The sequence below is a fragment of the Salmo salar genome, chromosome 13 (genome assembly GCF_965601325.2).
Source record: "Salmo salar chromosome 13, fSalSal1, whole genome shotgun sequence".
Classification (NCBI taxonomy): Eukaryota; Metazoa; Chordata; class Actinopteri; order Salmoniformes; family Salmonidae; genus Salmo; species Salmo salar.
The window spans coordinates 112965888-112992341 of record NC_138303.1 but is presented as its reverse complement, the minus strand read 5'-3'; the positions used below and the strand labels follow the sequence as shown (position 1 = coordinate 112992341).

The following is a 26454-nucleotide window of genomic DNA, read 5'->3' as shown; positions in this document are numbered from 1 at the left end:
AGTCCCGGAAGTACGATGACACTACCGGAAGTATTGACACGGGTACTAATCACGTGACTTTTGTTGACACGCTGACCGAGTAAAAAAAGTCATTTAGCGGTGTTTGTTTCTGTATCTAAGCAGAGTAGTTTAGTTGATGTCAAACATACGATTATCTGTGATAGTTGTGTAGCTATTTGAACGATTGGTACAATCTGAAACACCTGCTGTCCGTGGTCGATTCGTCTGATCCCCAGTCCAAATGTTAACTAGCTAGCACTGTGATAGCTAGTTATGTTTTATATTGTTTAGGTTGCAACCAGTCTTTCTGACATGGCGTCGCCTGCACCGGGTAAGTCAAGTAGCAAAAGGCTTGTTGATGCCGAGTCCTAACGCTCTATTCAAACCGCATAGCGGAAATTCACTTCTTTATACCTCAGTGGTGTAACTGCGTTGTGGAGCTGTCAAATCGGGGATACAGACACACACAATAAAACGGTTATTGTGCATAGTCAGATTCATATTAAAACGTTTACATGCTTTGCAAGAAGAACGATTTCCCTAATAGTACTGTTTATATATGGACACGTGTGAAATGCCTACCTACTGATTCAACTTCCTTCCCTGTGGAGTTCAGTACTTGTTCTGTGAGGTTTAATGGCGGTCTGCTTCCAATATGTTGCTTTACCTCCCCCAACTAAACTATAGTATAGATCCATTACACTTTGATGGGGAACCAGGAAAACATTTAAAATAAAAAATATATATATATATTTTCATTACCCTACCAACTAACCCTATACTCCTTAAACCCTATCTGATCCTACCCCAGGTCAACGACCTGAGATGACGGGACACCACCACTCAACATACCCTGTAACTCTTCTGAAGTCAAATCTCGTACCCACAAGCATTTCTCTGCAGCTGCCACCACAACATCTATTTCCTGTGATTTTTACGTTCCATTTCTGCAGTACAGTTGACAACAAATGCTAAGAAGCCAACCTTACTGAAGAACATATCACTCACTGGCCTATCCAAATCAAATAAAATTTATTTTTATATAGCCCTTCGTACATCAGCTGATATTCTCAAAGTGCTGTACAGAAACCCAGCCTAAAACCCCAAACAGCAAGCAAAGCATGTGAAAGAAGCACGGTGGCTAGGAAAAACTCCCTAGGAAAAACTCCCTAGAAAGGCCAAAAACCTAGGAAGAAACCTAGAGAGGAACCAGGCTATGAGGGGTGGCCAGTCCTCTTCTGGCTGTGCAGGGTGGATATTATAACAGAACATGGTCAAAATGTTAAAATGTTAAAATGTTCATAAATGACCAGCATGGTCAAATAATAATAATCATAGTAGTTGTCGAGGGTGCAACAAGCACGTCCGGTGAACAGGTCAGGGTTCCATAGCCGCAGGCAGAACAGTTGAAACTGGAGCAGCAGCACAGCCAGGTGGACTGGGGACAGCAAGGAGTCATCATGCCAGGTATTCCTGAGGCATGGTCCTAGGGCTCAGGTCCTCCGAGGGAAAGAAAGAAAGAGAGAATTAGAGAGAGCATATTTAAATTCACACAGGACACCGGATAAGACAAGAGAAATACTCCAGGTGTAACAGACTGACCCTAGCCCCCCGACACATAAACTACTGCAGCATAAATACTGGAGGCTGAGACAGGAGGGATCAGAAGACACTGTGGCCCCATCCGATGATACCCCCGGACAGGGCCAAACAGGCAGGATATAACCCCACCCACTTTGCCAAAGCACAGCCCCCACACCACTAGAGGGATGTCTCCAACCACCAACTTACCGTCCTAAGACAAGGCCGAGTATAGCCCACAACGATCTCCGCCATGGCACAACCCAAGGGGGGGGGGGGGCGCCAACCCAGACAGGAAGACCACGTCAGTGACTCAACCCACTCAAGTGACGCACCCCTCCCATGGACGGCATGGAAGAACACCAGTAGGCCAGTGACTCAGCCTCTGTAAAAGGGTTAGAGGCAGAGAATCCCAGTGGAAAGAGGGGAACCGGCAAGGCAGAGACAGCAAGGGCGGTTCGTTGCTCCAGCCTTTCCGTTCACCTTCACACTCCTGGGCCAGACTATACTTAATCATAGGACCTACTGAAGAGATAAGTCTTCAGTAAAGACTTAAAGGTTGAGACTGAGTCTGCGTCTCTCACATTGGTAGGCAGACCATTCCATAAAAATGGAGCTCTATAGGAGAAAGCCCTACCTCCAGCCGTTTGCTTAGAAATTCTAGGGACAATTAGGAGGCCTGCGTCTTGTGACCGTAGCGTACGTGTAGGTATGTACGGCAGGACCAAATCGGAAAGATAGGTAGGAGCAAGCCCATGTAATGCTTTGTAGGTTAGCAGTAAAACCTTGAAATCAGCCCTTGCCTTAACAGGAAGCCAGTGTAGGGAGGCTAACACTGGAGTAATATGATCAAATTTTTTGGTTCTAGTCAGGATTCTAGCAGCCGTATTTAGCACTAACTGAAGTTTATTTAGTGCTTTATCCGGGTAGCCGGAAAGTAGAGCATTGCAGTAGTCCAGCCTAGAAGTAACAAAAGCATGGATTAATTTTTCTGCGTCATTTTTGGACAGAAAATTTCTGATTTTTGCAATGTTACGTAGATGGAAAAAAGCTGTCCTTGAAACAGTCTTGATATGTTCTTCAAAAGAGAGATCAGGGTCCAGAGTAACGCCGAGGTCCTTCACAGTTTTATTTGAGACGACTGTACAACCATCCAGATTAATTGTCAGATTCAACAGAAGATCTCTTTGTTTCTTGGGACCTAGAACAAGCATCTCTGTTTTGTCCGAGTTTAAAAGTAGAAAGTTTGCAGCCATCCACTTCTTTATGTCTGAAACACAGGCTTCTAGCGAGGGCAATTTTGGGGCTTCACCATGTTTCATTGAAATGTACAGCTGTGTGTCGTCCGCATAGCAGTGAAATTTAACATTATGTTTTCGAATGACATCCCCAAGAGGTAAAATATATAGTGAAAACAATAGTGGTCCTAAAACGGAACCTTGAGGAACACCGAAATTTACAATTGATTTGTCAGAGGACAAACCATTCACAGAGACAAACTGATATCTTTCCGACAGATAAGATCTAAACCAGGCCAGAACTTGTCCATGTAGACCAATTTGGGTTTCCAATCTCTCCAAAAGAATGTGGTGATCGATGGTATCAAAAGCGGCACTAAGATCTAGGAGCACGAGGACAGATGCAGAGCCTCGGTCTGACGTCATTAAAAGGTCATTTACCACCTTCACAAGTGCAGTCTCAGTGCTATGATGGGGTCTAAAACCAGACTGAAGCGTTTCGTATACATTGTTTGTCTTCAGGAAGGCAGTCAGTTGCTGTGCAACAGCTTTTTCTAAAATTTTGGAGAGGAATGGAAGATTCGATATAGGCCGATAGTTTTTTATAATTTCTGGATCAAGATTCGGCTTTTTCAAGAGAGGCTTTATTACTGCCACTTTTAGTGAGCTTGGTACACATCCGGTGGATAGAGAGCCGTTTATTATGTTCAACATAGGAGGGCCAAGCACAGGAAGCAGCTCTTTCAGTAGTTTAGTTGGAATAGGGTCCAGTATGCAGCTTGAGGGTTTGGAGGCCATGATTATTTTCATCATTGCGTCAAGAGATATAGTACTAAAACACTTTAGTATCCCCCTTGATCCTAGGTCCTGGCAGAGTTGTGCAGACTCAGGACAATGGAGCTTTGGAGGAATACCCAGATTTAAAGAGGAGTCTGTAATTTGCTTTCTAATGATCATGATCTTTTCCTCAAAGAAGTTCATAAATTTATTACTGCTGAAGTGAAAGCCATCCTCCATTTGCGAAGGCTGCTTTTTAGTTAGCTTTGCGACAGTATCAAAAAGAAATTTCGGATTGTTCTTATTTTCCTCAATTAAGTTGGAAAAATAGGATGATCGAGCAGCAGTAAGGGCTCTTCGATACTGCACGGTACTGTCTTTCCAAGCTAGTCGGAAGACTTCCAGTTTGGTGTGGCGCCATTTCCGTTCCAATTTTCTGGAAGCTTGCTTCAGAGCTCGTGTATTTTCTGTATACCAGGGAGCTAGTTTCTTATGACAGATGTTTTTAGTTTTTAGGGGTGCAACTGCATCTAGGGTATTGCGCAAGGTTAAATTGAGTTCCTCGGTTAGGTGGTTAACTGATTTTTGTCCTCTGACGTCCTTGGGTAGGCAGAGGGAGTCTGGAAGGGCATCAAGGAATCTTTGGGTTGTCTGAGAATTTATAGCACGACTTTTAATGCTCCTTGGTTGGGGTCTGAGCAGATTATTTGTTGCAATTGCAAACGTAATAAAATGGTGGTCCGATAGTCCAGGATTATGAGGAAAAACATTTAGATCCACAACATTTATTCCATGGGACAAAACTAGGTCCAGAGTATGACTGTGGCAGTGAGTAGGTCCAGAGACATGTTGGACAAAACCCACTGAGTCGATGATGGCTCCGAAAGCCTTTTGGAGTGGGTCTGTGGACTTTTCCATGTGAATGTTAAAGTCACCAAAAATTAGAATATTATCTGCTATGACTACAAGATCCGATAGGAATTCAGGGAACTCAGTGAGGAACACTGCATATGGCCCAGGAGGCCTGTAAACAGTAGCTATAAAAAGTGAGTGAGTAGGCTGCATAGATTTCATGACTAGAAGCTCAAAAGACGAAAACGTCATTGTTTTTTTTTTTTGTAAATTGAAATTTGCTATCGTAAATGTTAGCAACACCTCCGCCTTTGCCGGATGCACGGGGGGTATGGTCACTAGTGTAACCAGGGGGTGAGGCCTCATTTAACACAGTAAATTCATCAGGCTTAAGCCATGTTTCAGTCAGGCCAATCACATCAAGATTATGATCGGTGATTAGTTCATTGACTATAACTGCCTTGGAAGTGAGGGATCTAACATTAAGTAACCCAATTTTGAGATGTGAGGTATCACAATCTCTTTCAATAATGGCAGGAATGGAGGAGGTCTTTATACTAGTGAGATTGCTAGAGCGAACACCGCCATTTTTTAATTTTGCCCAACCTAGATCGAGGCACAGACACGGTCTCAATGGGGAAAGCTGAGCTGACTACGCTGACTGTGCTAGTGGCAGACTCCACTAAGCTGGCAGGCTGGCTAACAGCCTGCTGCCTGGCCTGCACCCTATTTCATTGTGGAGCTAGAGGAGTTAGAGCCCTGTCTATGTTCGTAGATAAGATGAGAGCACCCCTCCAGCTAGGATGGAGTCCGTCACTCCTCAACAGGCCAGGCTTGGTCCTGTTTGTGGGTGAGTCCCAGAAAGAGGGCCAATTATCTACAAATTCTATCTTTTGGGAGGGGCAGAAAACAGTTTTCAACCAGCGATTGAGTTGTGAGACTCTGCTGTAGAGCTCATCACTCCCCCTAACTGGGAGGGGGCCAGAGACAATTAATCGATGCCGACACATCTTTCTAGCTGATTTACACGCTGAAGCTATGTTGCGCTTGGTGACCTCTGACTGTTTCATCCTAACATCGTTGGTGCCGACGTGGATAACAATATCTCTATACTCTCTACACTCGCCAGTTTTAGCTTTAGCCAGCACCGTCTTTAGATTAGCCTTAACGTCGGTAGCCTTGCCCCCTGGTAAACAGTGTATGATCGCTGGATGATTAGTTTTAAGTCTAATACTGCGGGTAATGGAGTCGCCAATGACTAGGGTTTTCAATTTGTCAGAGCTAATGGTGGGAGCCGTCGGCGTCTCAGACCCCACAACGGGAGGAGTAGAGACCAGAGAAGTCTCGGCCTCCGACTCCAACTCGCTTAATGGGGAGAACCGGTTGAAAGTTTCTGTCGGCTGAATAAGCGACACCGGTTGAGCATTCCTACAGCGTTTCCCTCCAGAAACCATGAGAAAGTTGTCCGGCTGCGGGGACCGTGCGAGGGGGTTTATACTAACGTTACTATCTGTACTTACTGGTGGCACAGACGCTGTTTCATCCTTTCCTACACTGAAATTGCCCTTGCCTAACGATTGCGTCTGAAGCTGGGCTTGCAGCACAGCTATCCTTGCCGTAAGGCGATCGTTCTCCTGTATATTATAAGTACAACGACTGCAATTAGAAGGCATCATGTTAATGTTACTTAGCTTCGGCTGTTTGAAGTCCTGACGAACCATGTCCAGATAAAACCTCCGGGGTGAAAAAGTTGAATGAAAAAAGTTGAGTGAGGGAAAAAGTAAAAATATACGGTAATGAAAAAGTAAAAAACCGTCAGGTATCAAAGTAAGATCGGCAACAAAAACGCACAGCAGCGTAAACAAGTCTGCAAGTTGTGACAGGAAACAGGAAACATGTGTGTATCTCTCTGTTCTGGCACACTATTCACAGGGATCCTCTCAGAATCCCTCACCCTTGACAACATCCTTCTCTACTTTCTTCACAGCCTCAGGAGCTGACACCTATACTACTCTGACTCTGGCCACATCAACCTGCCTCCTTCCCTCCGGACACTTCCTATCCCCAGCAACATGAGCACCCCTGCAGTTGACACAACTTTATCCACCGAAACGACACAATCCTCTATCCCCATGCCCTCCTGCACACTTCCCACATCTTGGATTCTCCCTCCTAAACACGGCTGTAACATGACCATAAACGAGGCACCTGAAACAGTGCAGTGGATTCGCCGCAAAACGACTGACAGGATAACTGATATCCTAACATGACCTTGTTGGGTAAAAACTCTGACTCAAAAGGACTGACAGGATAACTGATATCCTAACATGACCTTGTTCTGTAAAGACTGACTCAAAAGGACCGACAGTAACTGTTTCACCACCGGATCGGCGTCGCACCACAAACACCAGGAATCTTCAACTTCAATCTCTCCACCTCCACACGTAACGTTACCCTAGAAATCACTCCTTTCAAATGGTGCCCCGTTTCTAAAAGCGAAGCAAGAAACAGATCTTGACCCAAGTTGCGTGACACGGATCGCCCGCTCCCCCTGGTCAGAAGAAACACAAACAAATATCACAAATCCACTACAGGTTACCGTCACTGATTCAACTGCACCCAACTCCTTTCCCACCCACCCTGAAACCACAAATGGATCTGCCAAAAGGCAAGGATCCACCTTCTCGAAATGTCACTCCTACTGGACCAGATTCTTGTTTATCCAGTCCATTGATGCCAGGCTCTGGTTCTGAGCTCTTCACCACACCTTCCTCCTCACTTAACTCATTCACTTCCATAATTCGGTCTGGTGCACGGGCTCACTCAGTTTGCACTTGACGCCAATCTCCTCCAGGTCACTCTGTTTACACTTGACGCCAATCTCCTCCAGGTCACTCTGTTTACACTTGACGCCAATCTTCTTCGACACGCCATCTCCATTTTTATTGCCCTCTTCCTCATTCTCTTCGACCTCCTCTTCCTCATTCCCCCCCCCCCCCCCCCCCCCTCCATTCCTACTCAGAAATCAGTAGTGATGGGCATTCTATCTATCTATTCTATCATATCCATTCCTACTCAGAAATCAGTAGTGATCGGCATTCTATCTATCTATTCTATCATATCCATTCCTACTCAGAAATCAGTAGTGATGGGCATTCTATCTATCTATTCTATCATATCCATTCCTACTCAGAAATCAGTAGTGATGGGCATTCTATCTATCTATTCTATCATATCCATTCCTACTCAGAAATCAGTAGTGATGGGCATTCTATCTATCTATTCTATCATATCCATTCCTACTCAGAAATCAGTAGTGATCGGCATTCTATCTATCTATTCTATCATATCCATTCCTACTCAGAAATCAGTAGTGATGGGCATTCTATCTATCTATTCTATCATATCCATTCCTACTCAGAAATCAGTAGTGATCGGCATTCTATCTATCTATTCTATCATATCCATTCCTACTCAGAAATCAGTAGTGATGGGCATTCTATCTATCTATTCTATCATATCCATTCCTACTCAGAAATCAGTAGTGATGGGCATTCTATCTATCTATTCTATCATATCCATTCCTACTCAGAAATCAGTAGTGATGGGCATTCTATCTATCTATTCTATCATATCCATTCCTACTCAGAAATCAGTAGTGATGGGCATTCTATCTATCTATTCTATCATATCCATTCCTACTCAGAAATCAGTAGTGATGGGCATTCTATCTATCTATTCTATCATTCTATCTATCTATTCTATCATTCTATCTATCTATTCTATCATTCTATCTATCTATTCTATCATTCTATCCATCTATTCTATCATTCTATATATTCTAAATCCACCTTTCTGTGTCCCAATATTCCTCTTCTCCCGACTTTGCTTGCGGCCGGGTGGCATTCCGACGTCACTCCATCTCATTATTGTACATCTCCACCTCTACGGGGAACCGACATTTTGAGAGCATCTTCCCAGTGACCAGGTTAGTCCAATACCCGATGATGGGACTTAAATAAATGCAGAAAATCGACAAAGTAGATGTTCTACCACAGTGACCAATCAAAGTAGACGTTCTACCACAGTGACCAATCAAAGTAGACGTTCTTCCACAGTGACCAATCAAAGTAGACGTTCTTCCACAGTGACCAATCAAAGTAGACATTGTACCACAGTGACCAATCAAAGTAGACATTGTACCACAGTGACCAATCAAAGTAGACATTGTACCACAGTGACCAATCAAAGTAGACATTCTACCACAGTGACCAATCAAAGTAGACATTCTACCACAGTGACCAATCAAAGTAGACGTTCTACCACAGTGACCAATCAAAGTAGATGTTCTACCACAGTGACCAATCAAAGTAGACATTCTACCACAGTGACCAATCAAAGTAGACATTCTACCACAGTGACCATGTTATTTTTGCGAATCCTATTTTATTTTGAGTTCAGACATATAAAGTTTGTGTGAAAACTATATTTCTAAGATGAATACTTTTGTTTTTCCACATTCACTTCAATGAAAGTCATCCGCATGCTTCCCATCCAGAACACTTCAGATCAGTTCCTGCATGTATTATTATGATGATGTTATGGTCTAAACAAGGGAAGGGTTTTTTGAAAAAGGGTGGAACTGCACTCTGCAATTTGGTGCTTTCCTGCGTCTGCAGTAACCCCTCTTTATACTCCAGTAGTGATGGGCATTCTGAGACTTTCGGCCTAATGTAACTTATCTGCAGAAAAACATTGTTTTGAACTCAGAAAGAAGTATTAGCAGTAAGCCAGTCAGGGAGCCAAATGAACTCGTTCGCCAACTACCCATCACTACACTCCAGCAGGTGGTGTTAATGAACAGTAGAGTTGGATGCCAGCTGCCGATAAACCCCACTGAAAGGACGGGGAAGACAACCGTAGCTAGCTAGCTGAACACCGGTAGACAGTGTCCTTCGCCCCCGCATGTCGGCCACTGTTTTCCAGCAGTTCTGTTAACGACAGCGAGGGCAGGAGTTTGGCAGGCTGGAGCAAAGGACACGGCGTGCTTGTTTAGCCAGCTCGTCCTAAAGAGGACTCCGGTACACCGCAGGGGCGAAACAAGTTCATCATTACCAATATTATCCATTATCTCAGCTAATCATGGCGAGCTGTGAAGGATCCTGTCTTTCTCCCAGCTCAGTGCTTTCTCCTTGTGCGCTAACTAGCGGATGGTGTCGCTAACTAGCACGTTAGCATGCACACGGTGTCGCATCAGCCTCCCCGCCTGGTGTCCTAGCCTCCCCGCCTGGTGTCCTAGCCTCCCCGCTAGCCTCCCCGCCTGGTGTCCTAGCCTCCCCGCCTGGTGTCCTAGCCTCCCCGCCTGGTGTGCTAGCCTCCCCGCTAGCCTCCCTGCCTGGTGTCCTAGCCTCCCCGCCTGGTGTTCTAGCCTCCCCGCCTGGTGTTCAAGCCTCCCCGCCTGGTGTTCTAGCCTCCCCGCCTGGTGTGCTAGCCTCCCCGCTAGCCTCCCTGCCTGGTGTCCTAGCCTCCCCGCCTGGTGTCCTAGCCTCCCCGCCTGGTGTCCTAGCCTCCCCGCCTGGTGTTCTAGCCTCCCCGCCTGGTGTCCTAGCCTCCCCGCCTGGTGTCCTAGCCTCCCCGCCTGGTGTCCTAGCCTCCCCGCGTGGTGTGCTAGCCTCCCCGCCTGGTGTGCTAGCCTCCCCGCTAGCCCCCCCGCCTGGTGTCCTAGCCTCCCCGCCCGGTGTCCTAGCCTCCCCGCCCGGTGTCCTAGCCTCCCCGCCCGGTGTGCTAGCCTCCCCGCCCGGTGTGCTAGCCTCCCCGCCCGGTGTGCTAGCCTCCCCGCCCGGTGTGCTAGCCTCCCCGCCCGGTGTGCTAGCCTCCCCGCCCGGTGTTCTAGCCTCCCCGCCCGGTGTTCTAGCCTCCCCGCCTGGTGTCCTAGCCTCCCCGCTAGCCTCCCCGCCTGGTGTGCTAGCCTCCCCGCCTGGTGTGCTAGCCTCCCCGCCTGGTGTGCTAGCCTCCCCGCCTGGTGTGCTAGCCTCCCCGCCTGGTGTTCTAGCCTCCCCGCCTGGTGTTCTAGCCTCCCTGCCTGTCGGGCACGATTGGTCAACAGTAGGGAAGTGTTTGTTTTCAATCAACGACAGATGAGTTTTACATTTTATTTCACTTGAGAAATACTGCACCAAACATCTTAGTTAGATGTAAAATTGCGCGACTAAGATCTATATGGTCAAAAGGGAGGCTTGCCCTACTGATGCTGGCACATGTGCAGATCAAATACACCGCTGGAACTAAAATGAACTTGTGTACTTGCCCTTTTAATTCAGAAGAACCAGGTGTTTTAATCCGCGTACTTACACTTTGACCTTCCGCCGATTTATGATAAACAGAGTAAGGTGGTTTACATGACTATTGCCATACTCGGCCTACTGCCATAATCAGTTTATCAAATTATTACTGTGCTTGTTACATTTCCACGAAATAATGAAGATTTCTATCAGCCAAATCGAGGTGTAGATTACAAACAAGGCTACATTGTCTGCTTTAGATATGATGCTAGGAGCCGCTTGTGGATTTGACAGCTCTAACGCAGTTCCACCTTACGACATCGCCAAAAAAACTACCTTTATGCAGATGTGGGATAAAGAATATCTGATTGAATAGAGGCCTAGCTGGAATAGAGCCCTGGATCAGAGCTAGCTGGAATAGAGCCCTGGATCAGAGCTAGCTGGAATAGAGCCCTGGATCAGAGCTAGCTGGAATAGAGCCCTGGATCAGAGCTAGCTAGAATAGAGCCCTGGATCAGAGCTAGCTGGAATAGAGCCCTGGATCAGAGCTAGCTGGAATAGAGCCCTGGATCAGAGCTAGCTGGAATAGAGCCCTGGATCAGAGCTAGCTGGAATGGAGCCCTGGATCAGAGCTAGCTGGAATAGAGCCCTGGATCAGAGCTAGCTGGAATAGAGCCCTGAATCAGAGCTAGCTGGAATAGAGCCCTGGATAAGAGCTAGCTAGAATAGAGCCCTGGATCAGAGCTAGCTAGAATAGAGCCCTGGATCAGAGCTAGCTAGAATAGAGCCCTGGATCAGAGCTAGCTGGAATAGAGCCCTGGATCAGAGCTAGCTGGAATAGAGCCCTGGATCAGAGCTAGCTAGAATAGAGCCCTGGATCAGAGCTAGCTAGAATAGAGCCCTGGATCAGAGCTAGCTAGAATAGAGCCCTGGATCAGAGCTAGCTGGAATAGAGCCCTGGATCAGAGCTAGCTGGAATAGAGCCCTGGATCAGAGCTAGCTGGAATAGAGCCCTGGATCAGAGCTAGCTGGAATAGAGACCTGGATCAGAGCTAGCTGGAATGGAGCCCTGGATCAGAGCTAGCTAGAATGGAGCCCTGGATCAGAGCTAGCTGGAATAGAGCCCTGGATCAGAGCTAGCTGGAATAGAGCCCTGGATCAGAGCTAGCTGGAATAGAGCCCTGGATCAGAGCTAGCTGGAATAGAGCCCTGGATCAGAGCTAGCTGGAATAGAGCCCTGGATCAGAGCTAGCTGGAATAGAGCCCTGGATCAGAGCTAGCTGGAATAGAGCCCTGGATCAGAGCTAGCTGGAATAGAGCCCTGGATCAGAGCTAGCTGGAATAGAGCCCTGGATCAGAGCTAGCTGGAATAGAGCCCTGGATCAGAGCTAGCTAGAATGGAGCCCTGGATCAGAGCTAGCTGGAATAGAGCCCTGGATCAGAGCTAGCTGGAATAGAGCCCTGGATCAGAGCTAGCTAGAATAGAGCCCTGGATCAGAGCTAGCTAGAATAGAGCCCTGGATCAGAGCTAGCTGGAATGGAGCCCTGGATCAGAGCTAGCTGGAATAGAGCCCTGGATCAGAGCTAGCTAGAATAGAGCCCTGGATAAGAGCTAGCTGGAATAGAGCCCTGGATCAGAGCTAGCTAGAATAGAGCCCTGGATCAGAGCTAGCTGGAATAGAGCCCTGGATCAGAGCTAGCTGGAATAGAGCCCTGGATCAGAGCTAGCTGGAATAGAGCCCTGGATCAGAGCTAGCTAGAATAGAGCCCTGGATCAGAGCTAGCTAGAATAGAGCCCTGGATCAGAGCTAGCTAGAATAGAGCCCTGGATCAGAGCTAGCTGGAATAGAGCCCTGGATCAGAGCTAGCTGGAATAGAGACCTGGATCAGAGCTAGCTGGAATAGAGCCCTGGATCAGAGCTAGCTGGAATAGAGCCCTGGATCAGAGCTAGCTGGAATAGAGACCTGGATCAGAGCTAGATAGAATGGAGCCCTGGATCAGAGCTAGCTGGAATAGAGCCCTGGATCAGAGCTAGCTGGAATAGAGACCTGGATCAGAGCTAGCTGGAATAGAGCCCTGGATCAGAGCTAGCTGGAATAGAGCCCTGGATCAGAGCTAGCTGGAATAGAGCCCTGGATCAGAGCTAGCTAGAATAGAGCCCTGGATCAGAGCTAGCTGGAATAGAGCCCTGGATCAGAGCTAGCTGGAATAGAGCCCTGGATCAGAGCTAGCTGGAATAGAGCCCTGGATCAGAGCTAGCTGGAATAGAGCCCTGGATAAGAGCTAGCTGGAATAGAGCCCTTATTTTCATGATCTTCTGTTTTTTTCTGTCATCAGGAGTCCAGAACAAGAACCGTGTTGCCATTTTGGCTGATCTGGACAAGGAGAAGAGACACTTGATACATAACTCAGCCATGAATAACCCTGGAGCTAGGTATGAGGAATACAAAATGTATATCTGTCAATAGTGGGTCGTGTCAGTGAAATACTACTATAGACCAGGGACCACTGCCAGTGTTCTACTATAGACCAGGGACCACTGCCAGTGTTCTACTATAGACCAGGGCCCACTGCCAGTGTTCTACTATAGACCAGGGCCCACTGCCAGTGTTCTACTATAGACCAGGGACCACTGCCAGTGTTCTACTATAGACCAGGGACCACTGCCAGTGTTCTACCATAGACCAGGGCCCACTGCCAGTGTTCTACTATAGACCAGGGCCCACTGCCAGTGTTCTACTATAGACCAGGGACCACTGCCAGTGTTCTACCATAGACCAGGGCCCACTGCCAGTGTTCTACTATAGACCAGGGACCACTGCCAGTGTTCTACCATAGACCAGGGCCCACTCCCAGTGTTCTACCATAGACCAGGGCCCACTGCCAGTGTTCTACCATAGACCAGGGACCACTGCCAGTGTTCTACCATAGACCAGGGCCCACTGCCAGTGTTCTACTATAGACCAGGGACCACTGCCAGTGTTCTACTATAGACCAGGGCCCACTCCCAGTGTTCTACTATAGACCAGGGCCCACTGCCAGTGTTCTACCATAGACCAGGGCCCACTGCCAGTGTTCTACCATAGACCAGGGCCCACTGCCAGTGTTCTACTATAGACCAGGGCCCACTGCCAGTGTTCTACTATAGACCAGGGCCCACTGCCAGTGTTCTACTATAGACCAGGGCCCACTGCCAGTGTTCTACTATAGACCAGGGCCCACTGCCAGTGTTCTACCATAGACCAGGGCCCACTGCCAGTGTTCTACTATAGACCAGGGACCACTGCCAGTGTTCTACCATAGACCAGGGCCCACTCCCAGTGTTCTACTATAGACCAGGGCCCACTGCCAGTGTTCTACTATAGACCAGGGACCACTGCCAGTGTTCTACTATAGACCAGGGCCCACTCCCAGTGTTCTACTATAGACCAGGGCCCACTCCCAGTGTTCTACTATAGACCAGGGCCCACTGCCAGTGTTCTACTATAGACCAGGGCCCAGTCCCAGTGTTCTACTATAGACCAGGGCCCAGTCCCAGTGTTCTACTATAGACCAGGGCCCAGTCCCAGTGTTCTACTATAGACCAGGGCCCAGTCCCAGTGTTCTACTATAGACCAGGGCCCAGTCCCAGTGTTCTACTATAGACCAGGCCCACTACTATAGACCAAGACCCACTCCCAGTGTTCTACTATAGACCAGGGCCCACTCCCAGTGTTCTACTATAGACCAGGGCCCACTCCCAGTGTTCTACTATAGACCAGGGCCCACTCCCAGTGTTCTACTATAGACCAGGGCCCACTCCCAGTGTTCTACCATAGACCAGGGCCCACTCCCAATGTTCTACTATAGACCAGGGCCCAGTCCCAATGTTCTACTATAGACCAGGGCCCAGTCCCAGTGTTCTACTATAGACCAGGGCCCAGTCCCCGTGTTCTACTATAGACCAGGGCCCAGTCCCAGTGTTCTACTATAGACCAGGGCCCACTGCCAGTGTTCTACTATAGACCAGGGCCCAGTCCCAGTGTTCTACTATAGACCAGGGCCCAGTCCCAGTGTTCTACTATAGACCAGGGCCCACTGCCAGTGTTCTACTATAGACCAGGGCCCACTGCCAGTGTTCTACTATAGACCAGGGCCCACTGCCAGTGTTCTACTATAGACCAGGGCCCACTGCCAGTGTTCTACTATAGACCAGGGCCCACTCCCAGTGTTCTACTATAGACCAGGGCCCACTGCCAGTGTTGTACTATAGACCAGGGCCCACTGCCAGTGTTCTACTATAGACCAGGGCCCACTGCCAGTGTTCTACTATAGACCAGGGCCCACTGCCAGTGTTCTACTATAGACCAGGGCCCACTCCCAGTGTTCTACTATAGACCAGGGCCCACTCCCAGTGTTCTACTATAGACCAGGGCCCACTCCCAGTGTTCTACTATGGACCAGGGCCCACTCCCAGTGTTCTACTATGGACCAGGGCCCACTCCCAGTGTTCTACTATGGACCAGGGCCCAGTCCCAGTGTTCTACTATAGACCAGGGCCCAGTCCCAGTGTTCTGCTATAGACCAGGGCCCACTACTATAGACCAGGGCCCACTCCCAATGTTCTACTATAGACCAGGGCCCAGTGCCAGTGTTCTACTATAGACCAGGGCCCAGTCCCAGTGTTCTGCTATAGACCAGGGCCCACTACTATAGACCAGGGCCCACTCCCAGTGTTCTACTATAGACCAGGGCCCACTCCCAGTGTTCTACTATAGACCAGGGCCCACTCCCAATGTTCTACTATAGACCAGGGCCCACTCCCAGTGTTCTACTATAGACCAGGGCCCAGTCCCAGTGTTCTACTATAGACCAGGGCCCAGTCCCAGTGTTCTACTATAGACCAGGGCCCAGTCCCAGTGTTCAACTATAGACCGGGGCCCAGTCCCAGTGTTCTACTATAGACCAGGGCCCACTCCCAGTGTTCTACTATAGACCAGGGCCCAGTCCCAGTGTTCTACTATGGACCAGGGCCCAGTCCCAGTGTTCTACTATAGACCAGGGCCCAGTCCCAGTGTTCTGCTATAGACCAGGGCCCACTACTATAGACCAGGGCCCACTCCCAGTGTTCTACTATAGACCAGGGCCCACTCCCAGTGTTCTACTATAGACCAGGGCCCACTCCTATAGACCAGGGCCCAGTCCCAGTGTTCTACTATAGACCAGGCCCACTACTATAGACCAAGGCCCACTCCCAGTGTTCTACTATAGACCAGGGCCCAGTCCCAGTGTTCTGCTATAGACCAGGGCCCACTCCCAGTGTTCTACTATAGACCAGGGCCCACTCCCAGTGTTCTACTATAATCCAGGGCCCAGTCCCAGTGTTCTACTATAGACCAGGGCCCACTCCCAGTGTTCTACTATAGACCAGGGCCCAGTCCCAGTGTTCTACTATAGACCAGGGCCCAGTCCCAGTGTTCTACTATAGACCAGGGCCCACTCCCAGTGTTCTACTATAGACCAGGGCCCAGTCCCAGTGTTCTACTATAGACCAGGGCCCACTCCCAGTGTTCTACTATAGACCAGGGCCCAGTCCCAGTGTTCTACTATAGACCAGGGCCCAGTCCCAGTGTTCTACTATAGACCAGGGCCCAGTCCCAGTGTTCTACTATAGACCAGGGCCCAGTCCCAGTGTTCTACTATAGACCAGGGCCCAGTCCCAGTGTTCTACTATAGACCAGGGCCCAGTCCCAGTGTTCTACTATAGACCAGGGCCCACTCCCAGTGTTCTACTATAGACCAGGGCCCACTCCCAGTGTTCTACTATAGACCAGGGCCCACTCCCAGTGTTCTACTATAGACCAGGGCCCACTCCCAGTGTTCTACCATAGACCAGGGCCCACTCCCAGTGTTCTACTATAGACCAGGGCCCACTCCCAGTGTTCTACTATAGACCAGGGCCCACTCCCAGTGTTCTACTATAGACCAGGGCCCACTCCCAGTGTTCTACTATGGACCAGGGCCCACTCCCAGTGTTCTACTATGGACCAGGGCCCACTCCCAGTGTTCTACTATAGACCAGGGCCCACTCCCAGTGTTCTACTATGGACCAGGGCCCACTCCCAGTGTTCTACTATGGACCAGGGCCCAGTCCCAGTGTTCTGCTATAGACCAGGGCCCACTACTATAGACCAGGGCCCACTCCCAATGTTCTACTATAGACCAAGGGCCACTCCCAGTGTTCTACTATAGACCAGGGCCCAGTGCCAGTGTTCTACTATAGACCAGGGCCCAGTCCCAGTGTTCTGCTATAGACCAGGGCCCACTACTATAGACCAGGGCCCACTCCCAGTGTTCTACTATAGACCAGGGCCCACTCCCAGTGTTCTACTATAGACCAGGGCCCACTCCCAATGTTCTACTATAGACCAGGGCCCACTCCCAGTGTTCTACTATAGACCAGGGCCCAGTCCCAGTGTTCTACTATAGACCAGGGCCCAGTCCCAGTGTTCTACTATAGACCAGGGCCCAGTCCCAGTGTTCAACTATAGACCGGGGCCCAGTCCCAGTGTTCTACTATAGACCAGGGCCCACTCCCAGTGTTCTACTATAGACCAGGGCCCAGTCCCAGTGTTCTACTATGGACCAGGGCCCAGTCCCAGTGTTCTACTATAGACCAGGGCCCAGTCCCAGTGTTCTGCTATAGACCAGGGCCCACTACTATAGACCAGGGCCCACTCCCAGTGTTCTACTATAGACCAGGGCCCACTCCCAGTGTTCTACTATAGACCAGGGCCCACTACTATAGACCAGGGCCCAGTCCCAGTGTTCTACTATAGACCAGGCCCACTACTATAGACCAAGGCCCACTCCCAGTGTTCTGCTATAGACCAGGGCCCACTCCCAGTGTTCTGCTATAGACCAGGGCCCACTCCCAGTGTTCTACTATAGACCAGGGCCCACTCCCAGTGTTCTACTATAATCCAGGGCCCAGTCCCAGTGTTCTACTATAGACCAGGGCCCACTCCCAGTGTTCTACTATAGACCAGGGCCCAGTCCCAGTGTTCTACTATAGACCAGGGCCCAGTCCCAGTGTTCTACTATAGACCAGGGCCCACTCCCAGTGTTCTACTATAGACCAGGGCCCACTCCCAGTGTTCTACTATAGACCAGGGCCCAGTCCCAGTGTTCTACTATAGACCAGGGCCCACTCCCAGTGTTCTACTATAGACCAGGGCCCAGTCCCAGTGTTCTACTATAGACCAGGGCCCAGTCCCAGTGTTCTACTATAGACCAGGGCCCAGTCCCAGTGTTCTACTATAGACCAGGGCCCAGTCCCAGTGTTCTACTATAGACCAGGGCCCAGTCCCAGTGTTCTACTATAGACCAGGGCCCAGTCCCAGTGTTCTACTATAGACCAGGGCCCACTCCCAATGTTCTACTATAGACCAGGGCCCACTCCCAGTGTTCTACTATAGACCAGGGCCCACTCCCAGTGTTCTACTATAGACCAGGGCCCACTGCCAGTGTTCTACTATAGACCAGGGCCCACTCCCAGTGTTCTACTATAGACCAGGGCCCACTCCCAGTGTTCTACGATAGACCAGGGCCCACTCCCAATGTTCTACTATAGACCAGGGCCCACTCCCAATGTTCTACTATAGACCAGGGCCCACTACGAATGTTCTATTATAGACCGGGGCCCACTCCCAATGTTCTACTATAGACCAGGGCCCACTCCCAGTGTTCTACTATAGACCAGGGCCCAGTCCCAGTGTTCTACTATAGACCAGGGCCCAGTCCCAGTGTTCTACTATAGACCATGGCCCAGTCCCAGTGTTCTACTATAGACCAGGGCCCAGTCCCAGTGTTCTACTATAGACCAGGGCCCACTGCCAGTGTTCTACTATAGACCAGGGCCCACTGCCAGTGTTCTACTATAGACCAGGGCCCACTGCCAGTGTTCTACTATAGACCAGGGCCCACTGCCAGTGTTCTACTATAGACCAGGGCCCACTGCCAGTGTTCTACTATAGACCAGGGCCCAGTCCCAGTGTTCTACTATAGACCAGGGCCCACTTCCAGTGTTCTACTATACACCAGGGCCCACTCCCAGTGTTCTACTATAGACCAGGGCCCACTCCCAGTGTTCTACTATGGACCAGGGCCCAGTCCCAGTGTTCTACTATAGACCAGGGCCCAGTCCCAGTGTTCTGCTATAGACCAGGGCCCACTACTATAGACCAGGGCCCACTCCCAGTGTTCTACTATAGACCAGGGCCCACTCCCAGTGTTCTACTATAGACCAGGGCCCACTCCCAATGTTCTACTATAGACCAGGGCCCACTCCCAGTGTTCTACTATAGACCAGGGCCCACTCCCAGTGTTCTACTATAGACCAGGGCCCAGTCCCAGTGTTCTACTATAGACCAGGGCCCACTCCCAGTGTTCTACTATAGACCAGGGCCCACTCCCAGTGTTCTACTATAGACCAGGGCCCACTCCCAGTGTTCTACTATGGACCAGGGCCCAGTCCCAGTGTTCTACTATAGACCAGGGCCCAGTCCCAGTGTTCTGCTATAGACCAGGGCCCACTACTATAGACCAGGGCCCACTCCCAGTGTTCTACTATAGACCAGGGCCCACTCCCAGTGTTCTACTATAGACCAGGGCCCAGTCCCAGTGTTCTGCTATAGACCAGGGCCCACTCCCAGTGTTCTACTATAGACCAGGGCCCACTCCCAGTGTTCTACTATAATCCAGGGCCCAGTCCCAGTGTTCTACTATAGACCAGGGCCCAGTCCCAGTGTTCTACTATAGACCAGGGCCCACTCCCAGTGTTCTACTATAGACCAGGGCCCACTCCCAGTGTTCTACTATAGACCAGGGCCCAGTCCCAGTGTTCTACTATAGACCAGGGCCCAGTCCCAGTGTTCTACTATAGACCAGGGCCCAGTCCCAGTGTTCTACTATAGACCAGGGCCCAGTCCCAGTGTTCTACTATAGACCAGGGCCCAGTCCCAGTGTTCTACCATATACCAGGGCCCACTCCCAGTGTTCTACTATAGACCAGGGCCCACTCCCAATGTTCTACTATAGACCAGGGCCCACTCCCAGTGTTCTACTATAGACCAGGGCCCACTCCCAGTGTTCTACCATATACCAGGGCCCACTCCCAGTGTTCTACTATAGACCATGGCCCACTCCCAGTGTTCTACTATAGACCAGGGCCCACTGCCAGTGTTCTACTATAGACCAGGGCCCAGTCCCAGTGTTCTACTATAGACCAGGGCCCACTCCCAGTGTTCTACCATATACCAGGGCCCACTGCCAGTGTTCTACTATAGACCAGGGCCCACTCCCAGTGTTCTACCATAGACCAGGGCCCACTCCCAGTGTTCTACCATAGACCAGGGCCCACTCCCAGTGTTCTACCATAGACCAGGGCCCACTCCCAGTGTTCTACTATAGACCAGGGCCCACTCCCAGTGTTCTACTATAGACCAGGGCCCACTCCCAGTGTTCTACTATAGACCAGGGCCCATAAGCCTCTGGTCAAAACTCAATAGTAGTGCATGTACTCTATAGGGAATATGGTGCTATTTGGGACTCGTATGACCCCTGACCTCTATCCCTCCATCCTTCTCTCCAGACCTGCCCTGAATAAAGCCTTCAGAGACCACACTGAGCAGCAGCGCATCGCTGCCCAGCAGGAAGCAGCTCTGCAGGTAAGGTCTTGACCTCTTTGTAAAACCTCAGAAATGCATCCTTCCTTCCTTCCTTTTTAAGTATGCATAGATCTATATTTGGATTGGACGGGTGTAAGCGAGGTAACCACACTGTTACTCAGACCAATTCAACCACTTTAGATCTGTGATTTTAACAGGGCCCTTGGGTAGGTTATAGCTCCAGAGCCATACTGCTCTCTGTGTAGACAGTAAGGAATACAGACAGACAGAAGCTCTGTGTAGACAGTAAGGAATGCAGACAGACAGAAGCTCTGTGTAGACAGTAAGGAATACAGACAGACAGAAGCTCTGTGTCGACAGTAAGGAATACAGACAGACAGAAGCTCTGTGTCGACAGTAAGGAATACAGACAGACAGAAGCTCTGTGTCGACAGTAAGGAATACAGACAGACAGAAGCTCTGTGTCGACAGTAAGGAATACAGACAGACAGAAGCTCTGTGTAGACAGTAAGGAATACAGACAGACAGAAGCTCTGTGTAGACAGTAAGGAATACAGACAGACAGAAGCTCTGTGTAGACAGTAAGGAATACAGACAGACAGGAGCTCTGTGTAGACAGTAAGGAATGCAGACAGACAGAAGCTCTGTGTAGACAGTAAGGAATGCAGACAGACAGAAGCTCTGTGTAGACAGTAAGGAATACAGACAGACAGGAGCTCTGTGTAGACAGTAAGGAATACAGACAGACAGAAGCTCTGTGTAGACAGTAAGGAATACAGACAGACAGAAGCTCTGTGTAGACAGTAAGGAATACAGACAGACAGACAGAAGCTCTGTGTCGACAGTAAGGAATACAGACAGACAGAAGCTCTGTGTAGACAGTAAGGAATACAGACAGACAGAAGCTCTGTGTCGACAGTAAGGAATACAGACAGACAGAAGCTCTGTGTCGACAGTAAGGAATACAGACAGACAGAAGCTCTGTGTCGACAGTAAGGAATACAGACAGACAGAAGCTCTGTGTCGACAGTAAGGAATACAGACAGACAGAAGCTCTGTGTAGACAGTAAGGGCAGTTTGTTGCTGTACTGTCTAAGACCCCCTGGTTTCTGCGGTTATTGTTCTCGTACATTAATGTGTAACTCATCTTCCTTGTTTTTGTTACAGCATGCCCATGCACACTCTTCTGGTTTCTTCATCACTCAAGACTCGTCCTTCGGGAACCTCATCCTCCCAGTGCTGCCACAACTAGACCCACCTTTACCAGCAGAATAACAGAACCTTAAACAGGGCAGAAAGACCCAACGGGCTAAAAGCAGCAGGTGGCCATGGTGTTACAGATCAGCTGTTGTCGAATGGCGTCGATTCAACATGTAGAATCGTCGAGAAAATTAACTGAAATTGGCGGTCGATATTCCGGTCAGAGGTGATATGAAATTGTAGGGCACCCGCTGCGTTTCAAGACATTTAGCGGTTAGCTACTCTGGGTTTACCTTCCCTTCCACCACCATGGAGACATGGTGGATGTGACAAATGGAGAATTTTTTGTTAACTTTAAAACTGCCTGTTTTTTTTTTTATTGGTTTTCCTTATGAAAAATGAATAAAATTCCACAATGCTGCTGCCGGCAACAGTTTGGGTCTGACGGTACGTCCCTTTCAGACGGTGAAGCATTGTCCCATGTACTACCATTACTTTACCTCAATTCCACCTCCCAAAGTTTGCTTTTCCTTCTCAAAGTATTACCATAAAGGACTTTGCTGCGGGCGCTTGCCTTTGACATTTTTACAACTGTTAACGACGGTGATGTAGTGGTGGAGAGTCGACTCCAAAATATTTGATTCCTCGACTCCTTGCACACTCCCATTTCTTCGTGTCAAGGAATCGACTCCTACGATTCAGTATTTTTTTGAACGGAGGAGATTGATTTAGTTGCTGTACTTCCGAGAACAGAAACACTTGCATCTTTCATAGCGAGCGACGGAGAGGCACGTCAGCCACCAGACAGATCTGTGCTCTAGGCCTATCTATCAGGATAGGCAGGTCAGCCACCAGACAGATCTGTGCTCTGTCTATCAGGATAGGCAGGTCAGCCACCAGACAGACAGAACCGTGCACTAGGTCTATCTATCAGGATAGTCAGGTCAGCCACCAGACAGACAGAACCGTGTACTAGGTCTATCTATCAGGATAGGCAGGTCAGCCACCAGACAGAACCGTGCACTAGGTCTATCTATCAGGATAGGCAGGTCAGCCACCAGACAGAACCGTGCACTAGGTCTATCTATCAGGATAGGCAGGTCAGCCACCAGACAGATCCGTGCTCTGTCTATCAGGATAGGCAGGTCAGCCACCAGTCAGAACCGAGCTCTAGGTCTATCTATCGGCAATCAAACGCTTTATCTCGAAATGTCTTAGCTTGCAATGACTCGCAACTTCAGTTGCAGGGCCTATCATCAATGAATAGTCTAGCATATTCTACATGCAACAGTCCGAAGGATGAACACACAAATGGCATCATTAGTGAAGAGAAAGAGCCATATGTAATCTTGACTGTACCTCTTCCTCTCTGGTTTTATTTAAATTATACAAAACTTCCCCCAGACCTTTATAGGCTATAACACAGAAAAATAATGTTTTGTGATAACTGCACTGTTCAGTTAGGGATTTTTCTTAACTTTAAGGATCCCAATTTAATTTTAACGTATAAATGTTTACCCTGCGGAGTAGGGTGAAGTTGCCCTCGACACTGATCTTGGGTCAGTTTTGACCATCTTCCTCACTACTGGTTAAGGCTAGGATTGGGAAGGGGATGCTGATCCTAGATCTGTACCCTGGGGGAAACTTCATCCCAGAGCAGAGACCAACACAAATGACAACAGACTCTTTGTCGCAAGTTTCTGTCTTTCTGAACAAGGTCTCATTGTTTGTTGAAGATAAAGGTCGTATTGTTTCAGTCTGTGTGTGGTAGAGTTCGCCGTACATCCATGTGGTTTAAAAACAACTCAAAGACAATTTGTTATTATTTTTGTAACATTTTTATACATTAAGGCATAATCAAATAATAAAGTCAACACCACCAACATTTGGACCTTTACTTAGGGATTGGCAACCCGAGGTTATAACATGAACATAGCTAATCATTATAACATGGAACTATGGACATAGCTAATCATTATAACATGGAACTATGGACATAGCTAATCATTATAACATGGAACTATGGACATAGCTAATCATTATAACATGGACATAGCTAATCTATCATTATAACATGGAACTATGAACATAGCTAATCATTATAACATGGAACTATGAACATAGCTAATCATTATAACATGGAACTATGGACATAGCTAATCATTATAACATGGAACTATGGACATAGCTAATCTATCATTATAACATGGAACTATGAACATAGCTAATCTATCATTATAACATGAAACTATGAACATAGCTAATCATTATAACATGGAACTATGAACATAGCTAATCTATCATTATAACATGAAACTATGAACATAGCTAATCTATCATTATAACATGGAACTATGAACATAGCTAATCTATCATTATAACATGGAACTATGGACATAGCTAATCATTATAACATGGAACTATGAACATAGCTAATCATTATAACATGGAACTATGGACATAGCTAATCATTATAACATGGAACTATGAACATAGCTAATCTATCATTATAACATGGAACTATGGACATAGCTAATCATTATAACATGGAACTATGAACATAGCTAATCATTATAACATGGAACTATGAACATAGCTAATCATTATAACATGGAACTATGAACATAGCTAATCATTATAACATGGAACTATGAACATAGCTAATCATTATAACATGGAACTATGGACATAGCTAATTATTATAACATGAAACTATGAACATAGCTAATCTATCATTATAACATGGAACTATGGACATAGCTAATCTATCATTATAACATGGAACTATGAACATAGCTAATCTATCATTATAACATGGAACTATGAACATAGCTAATCTATCATTATAACATGGAACTATGAACATAGCTAATCATTATAACATGGAACTATGAACATAGCTAATCATTATAACATGGAACTATGGACATAGCTAATCTATCATTATAACATGGAACTATGAACATAGCTAATCTATCATTATAACATGGAACTATGAACATAGCTAATCATTATAACATGGAACTATGGACATAGCTAATCATTATAACATGGAACTATGAACATAGCTAATCATTATAACATGGAACTATGGACATAGCTAATCTATCATTATAACATGGAACTATGGACATAGCTAATCATTATAACATGGAACTATGAACATAGCTAATCATTATAACATGGAACTATGGACATAGCTAATCTATCATTATAACATGGACATAGCTAATCATTATAACATGGAACTATGAACATAGCTAATCATTATAACATGGAACTATGGACATAGCTAATCATTATAACATGGAACTATGAACATAGCTAATCATTATAACATGGAACTATGGACATAGCTAATCATTATAACATGGAACTATGAACATAGCTAATCATTATAACATGGAACTATGGACATAGCTAATCTATCATTATAACATGGAACTATGGACATAGCTAATCTATCATTATAATATTAACAGCTGCCTGGTCTTCACATGAATGTTTTTGTAATGTTCTTATTGAATACTTGAACAATCAGACTGGGAACTCCAGAAACATTCAGAATGGCAGAAGAACACAGACACTGGACAGAGGAACTCTGCCCAGAAGGCCAGCATCCCGGAGTCGCCTCTACACTGTTGACGTTGAGACTGGACAGAGGAACTCTGCCCAGAAGGCCAGCATCCCGGAGTCGCCTCTTCACTGTTGACGTTGAGACTGGACAGAGGAACTCTGCCTAGAAGTCCAGCATCGCGGAGTCGCCTCTTCACTGTTGACGTTGAGACTGGACAGAGGAACTCTGCCTAGAATACCAGCATCCCGGAGTCACCTCTTCACTGTTGACGTTGAGACTGGACAGAGGAACTCTGCCTAGAATACCAGCATCCCGGAGTCGCCTCTTCACTGTTGACGTTGAGACTGGACAGAGGAACTCTGCCTAGAAGGCCAGCATCCCGGAGTCGCCTCTTCACTGTTGACGTTGAGACTGGACAGAGGAACTCTGCCCAGAAGGCCAGCATCCCGGAGTCGCCTCTTCACTGTTGACGCTGAGACTGGACAGAGGAACTCTGCCCAGAAGGCCAGCATCCCGGAGTCGCCTCTTCACTGTTGACGCTGAGACTGGTGTTTTGTGGGTACTATTTAATGAAGCTGCCAGATGAGGACTTGTGAGGCGTCGGTTTCTCAAACTAGACACACTAACCTACATGTACATAGTACTTCAATCAATTACCTAACCAAACCTACATGTAATCAATCACCCCAACTACCTTGTACCCCAATACACAAACTCTGTACCGGTACTCCCTGCCTATAGCCTGTCTATAACCTGTATAAAGCCTCATTATTTTGTTACTATTTTCCTTTTAACTGCGTTGTTTGGGAAAGGGCTCATACAAAAGCATTTCATGGTAAAGTCACTTGTTGTATTTGGTGACAAATAACGTTTGATTTTGATTAGCTGTAATGCTGCTCCTTCAGGTAGCGCTCCAGACCACACTGGTAGTTGGCCAGGCTGTTGGGTTCATGCTCCGAGCCGTCCTTCTGCCTGGCGTCCCTGGAGGAGGAGGCCTGGCGTCCCTGGAGGAGGAGGCCTGGCGTCCCTGGCGTCCCTGGAGGAGGAGGCCATGTAGGAGTCCAGCTCGCTGGGCAGAATAAAATAAAACATTTATTTTTCCCAGAGGGAACTTCAGTTGTGGCAAGTTAGAGAAGATGTAGACAAACTATATTAAACATTTTACAGCATCATTCACACATAAGATCCTATATTAGATACAAGAGAACATAAGTCACAAAAAATAGATTTTCATTTAAAATAATGTCAGTACAAAACTGTAAGTGCCTCTCTTGATTTT

The 26454-nt window shown here is 47.7% G+C and overlaps 1 protein-coding gene across 3 annotated transcripts; it reads left to right on the top strand.

Moving 5' to 3' along the window:
* The first annotated feature begins 34 nt into the window (after positions 1–34).
* LOC106568576 (SOSS complex subunit C-like) lies at positions 35–23481 on the top strand. 3 transcript variants are annotated; one of them, XR_014380243.1, is made up of 5 exons: positions 35–331; positions 13068–13164; positions 20362–20437; positions 21566–22390; positions 22442–23481. XR_014380243.1 is itself a non-coding variant. In XM_045692693.2 (4 exons), exons 1-4 carry the CDS (start codon positions 313–315, stop codon positions 21671–21673), a joined length of 300 nt encoding a protein of 99 aa, XP_045548649.1. In that variant the 5' UTR covers positions 37–312; the 3' UTR covers positions 21674–23481. The 3 variants fall into 3 exon arrangements, 1 of the variants encoding a protein (XP_045548649.1); XM_045692693.2 differs by having other exon boundaries at positions 37–331; positions 21566–23481; XR_014380242.1 differs by lacking the exon at positions 13068–13164 and having other exon boundaries at positions 40–331; positions 21566–23481.
* The last annotated feature ends 2973 nt before the right edge of the window (positions 23482–26454 follow it).

Coding starts and splice junctions, on each gene's coding strand:
- LOC106568576 (XM_045692693.2), top strand. Junction 13,165..20,361: donor ATGAATAACCCTGGAGCTAG/GTATGAGGAATA, acceptor CCTTCTCTCCAG/ACCTGCCCTGAATAAAGCCT. Junction 20,438..21,565: donor AGCAGGAAGCAGCTCTGCAG/GTAAGGTCTTGA, acceptor TTTTTGTTACAG/CATGCCCATGCACACTCTTC.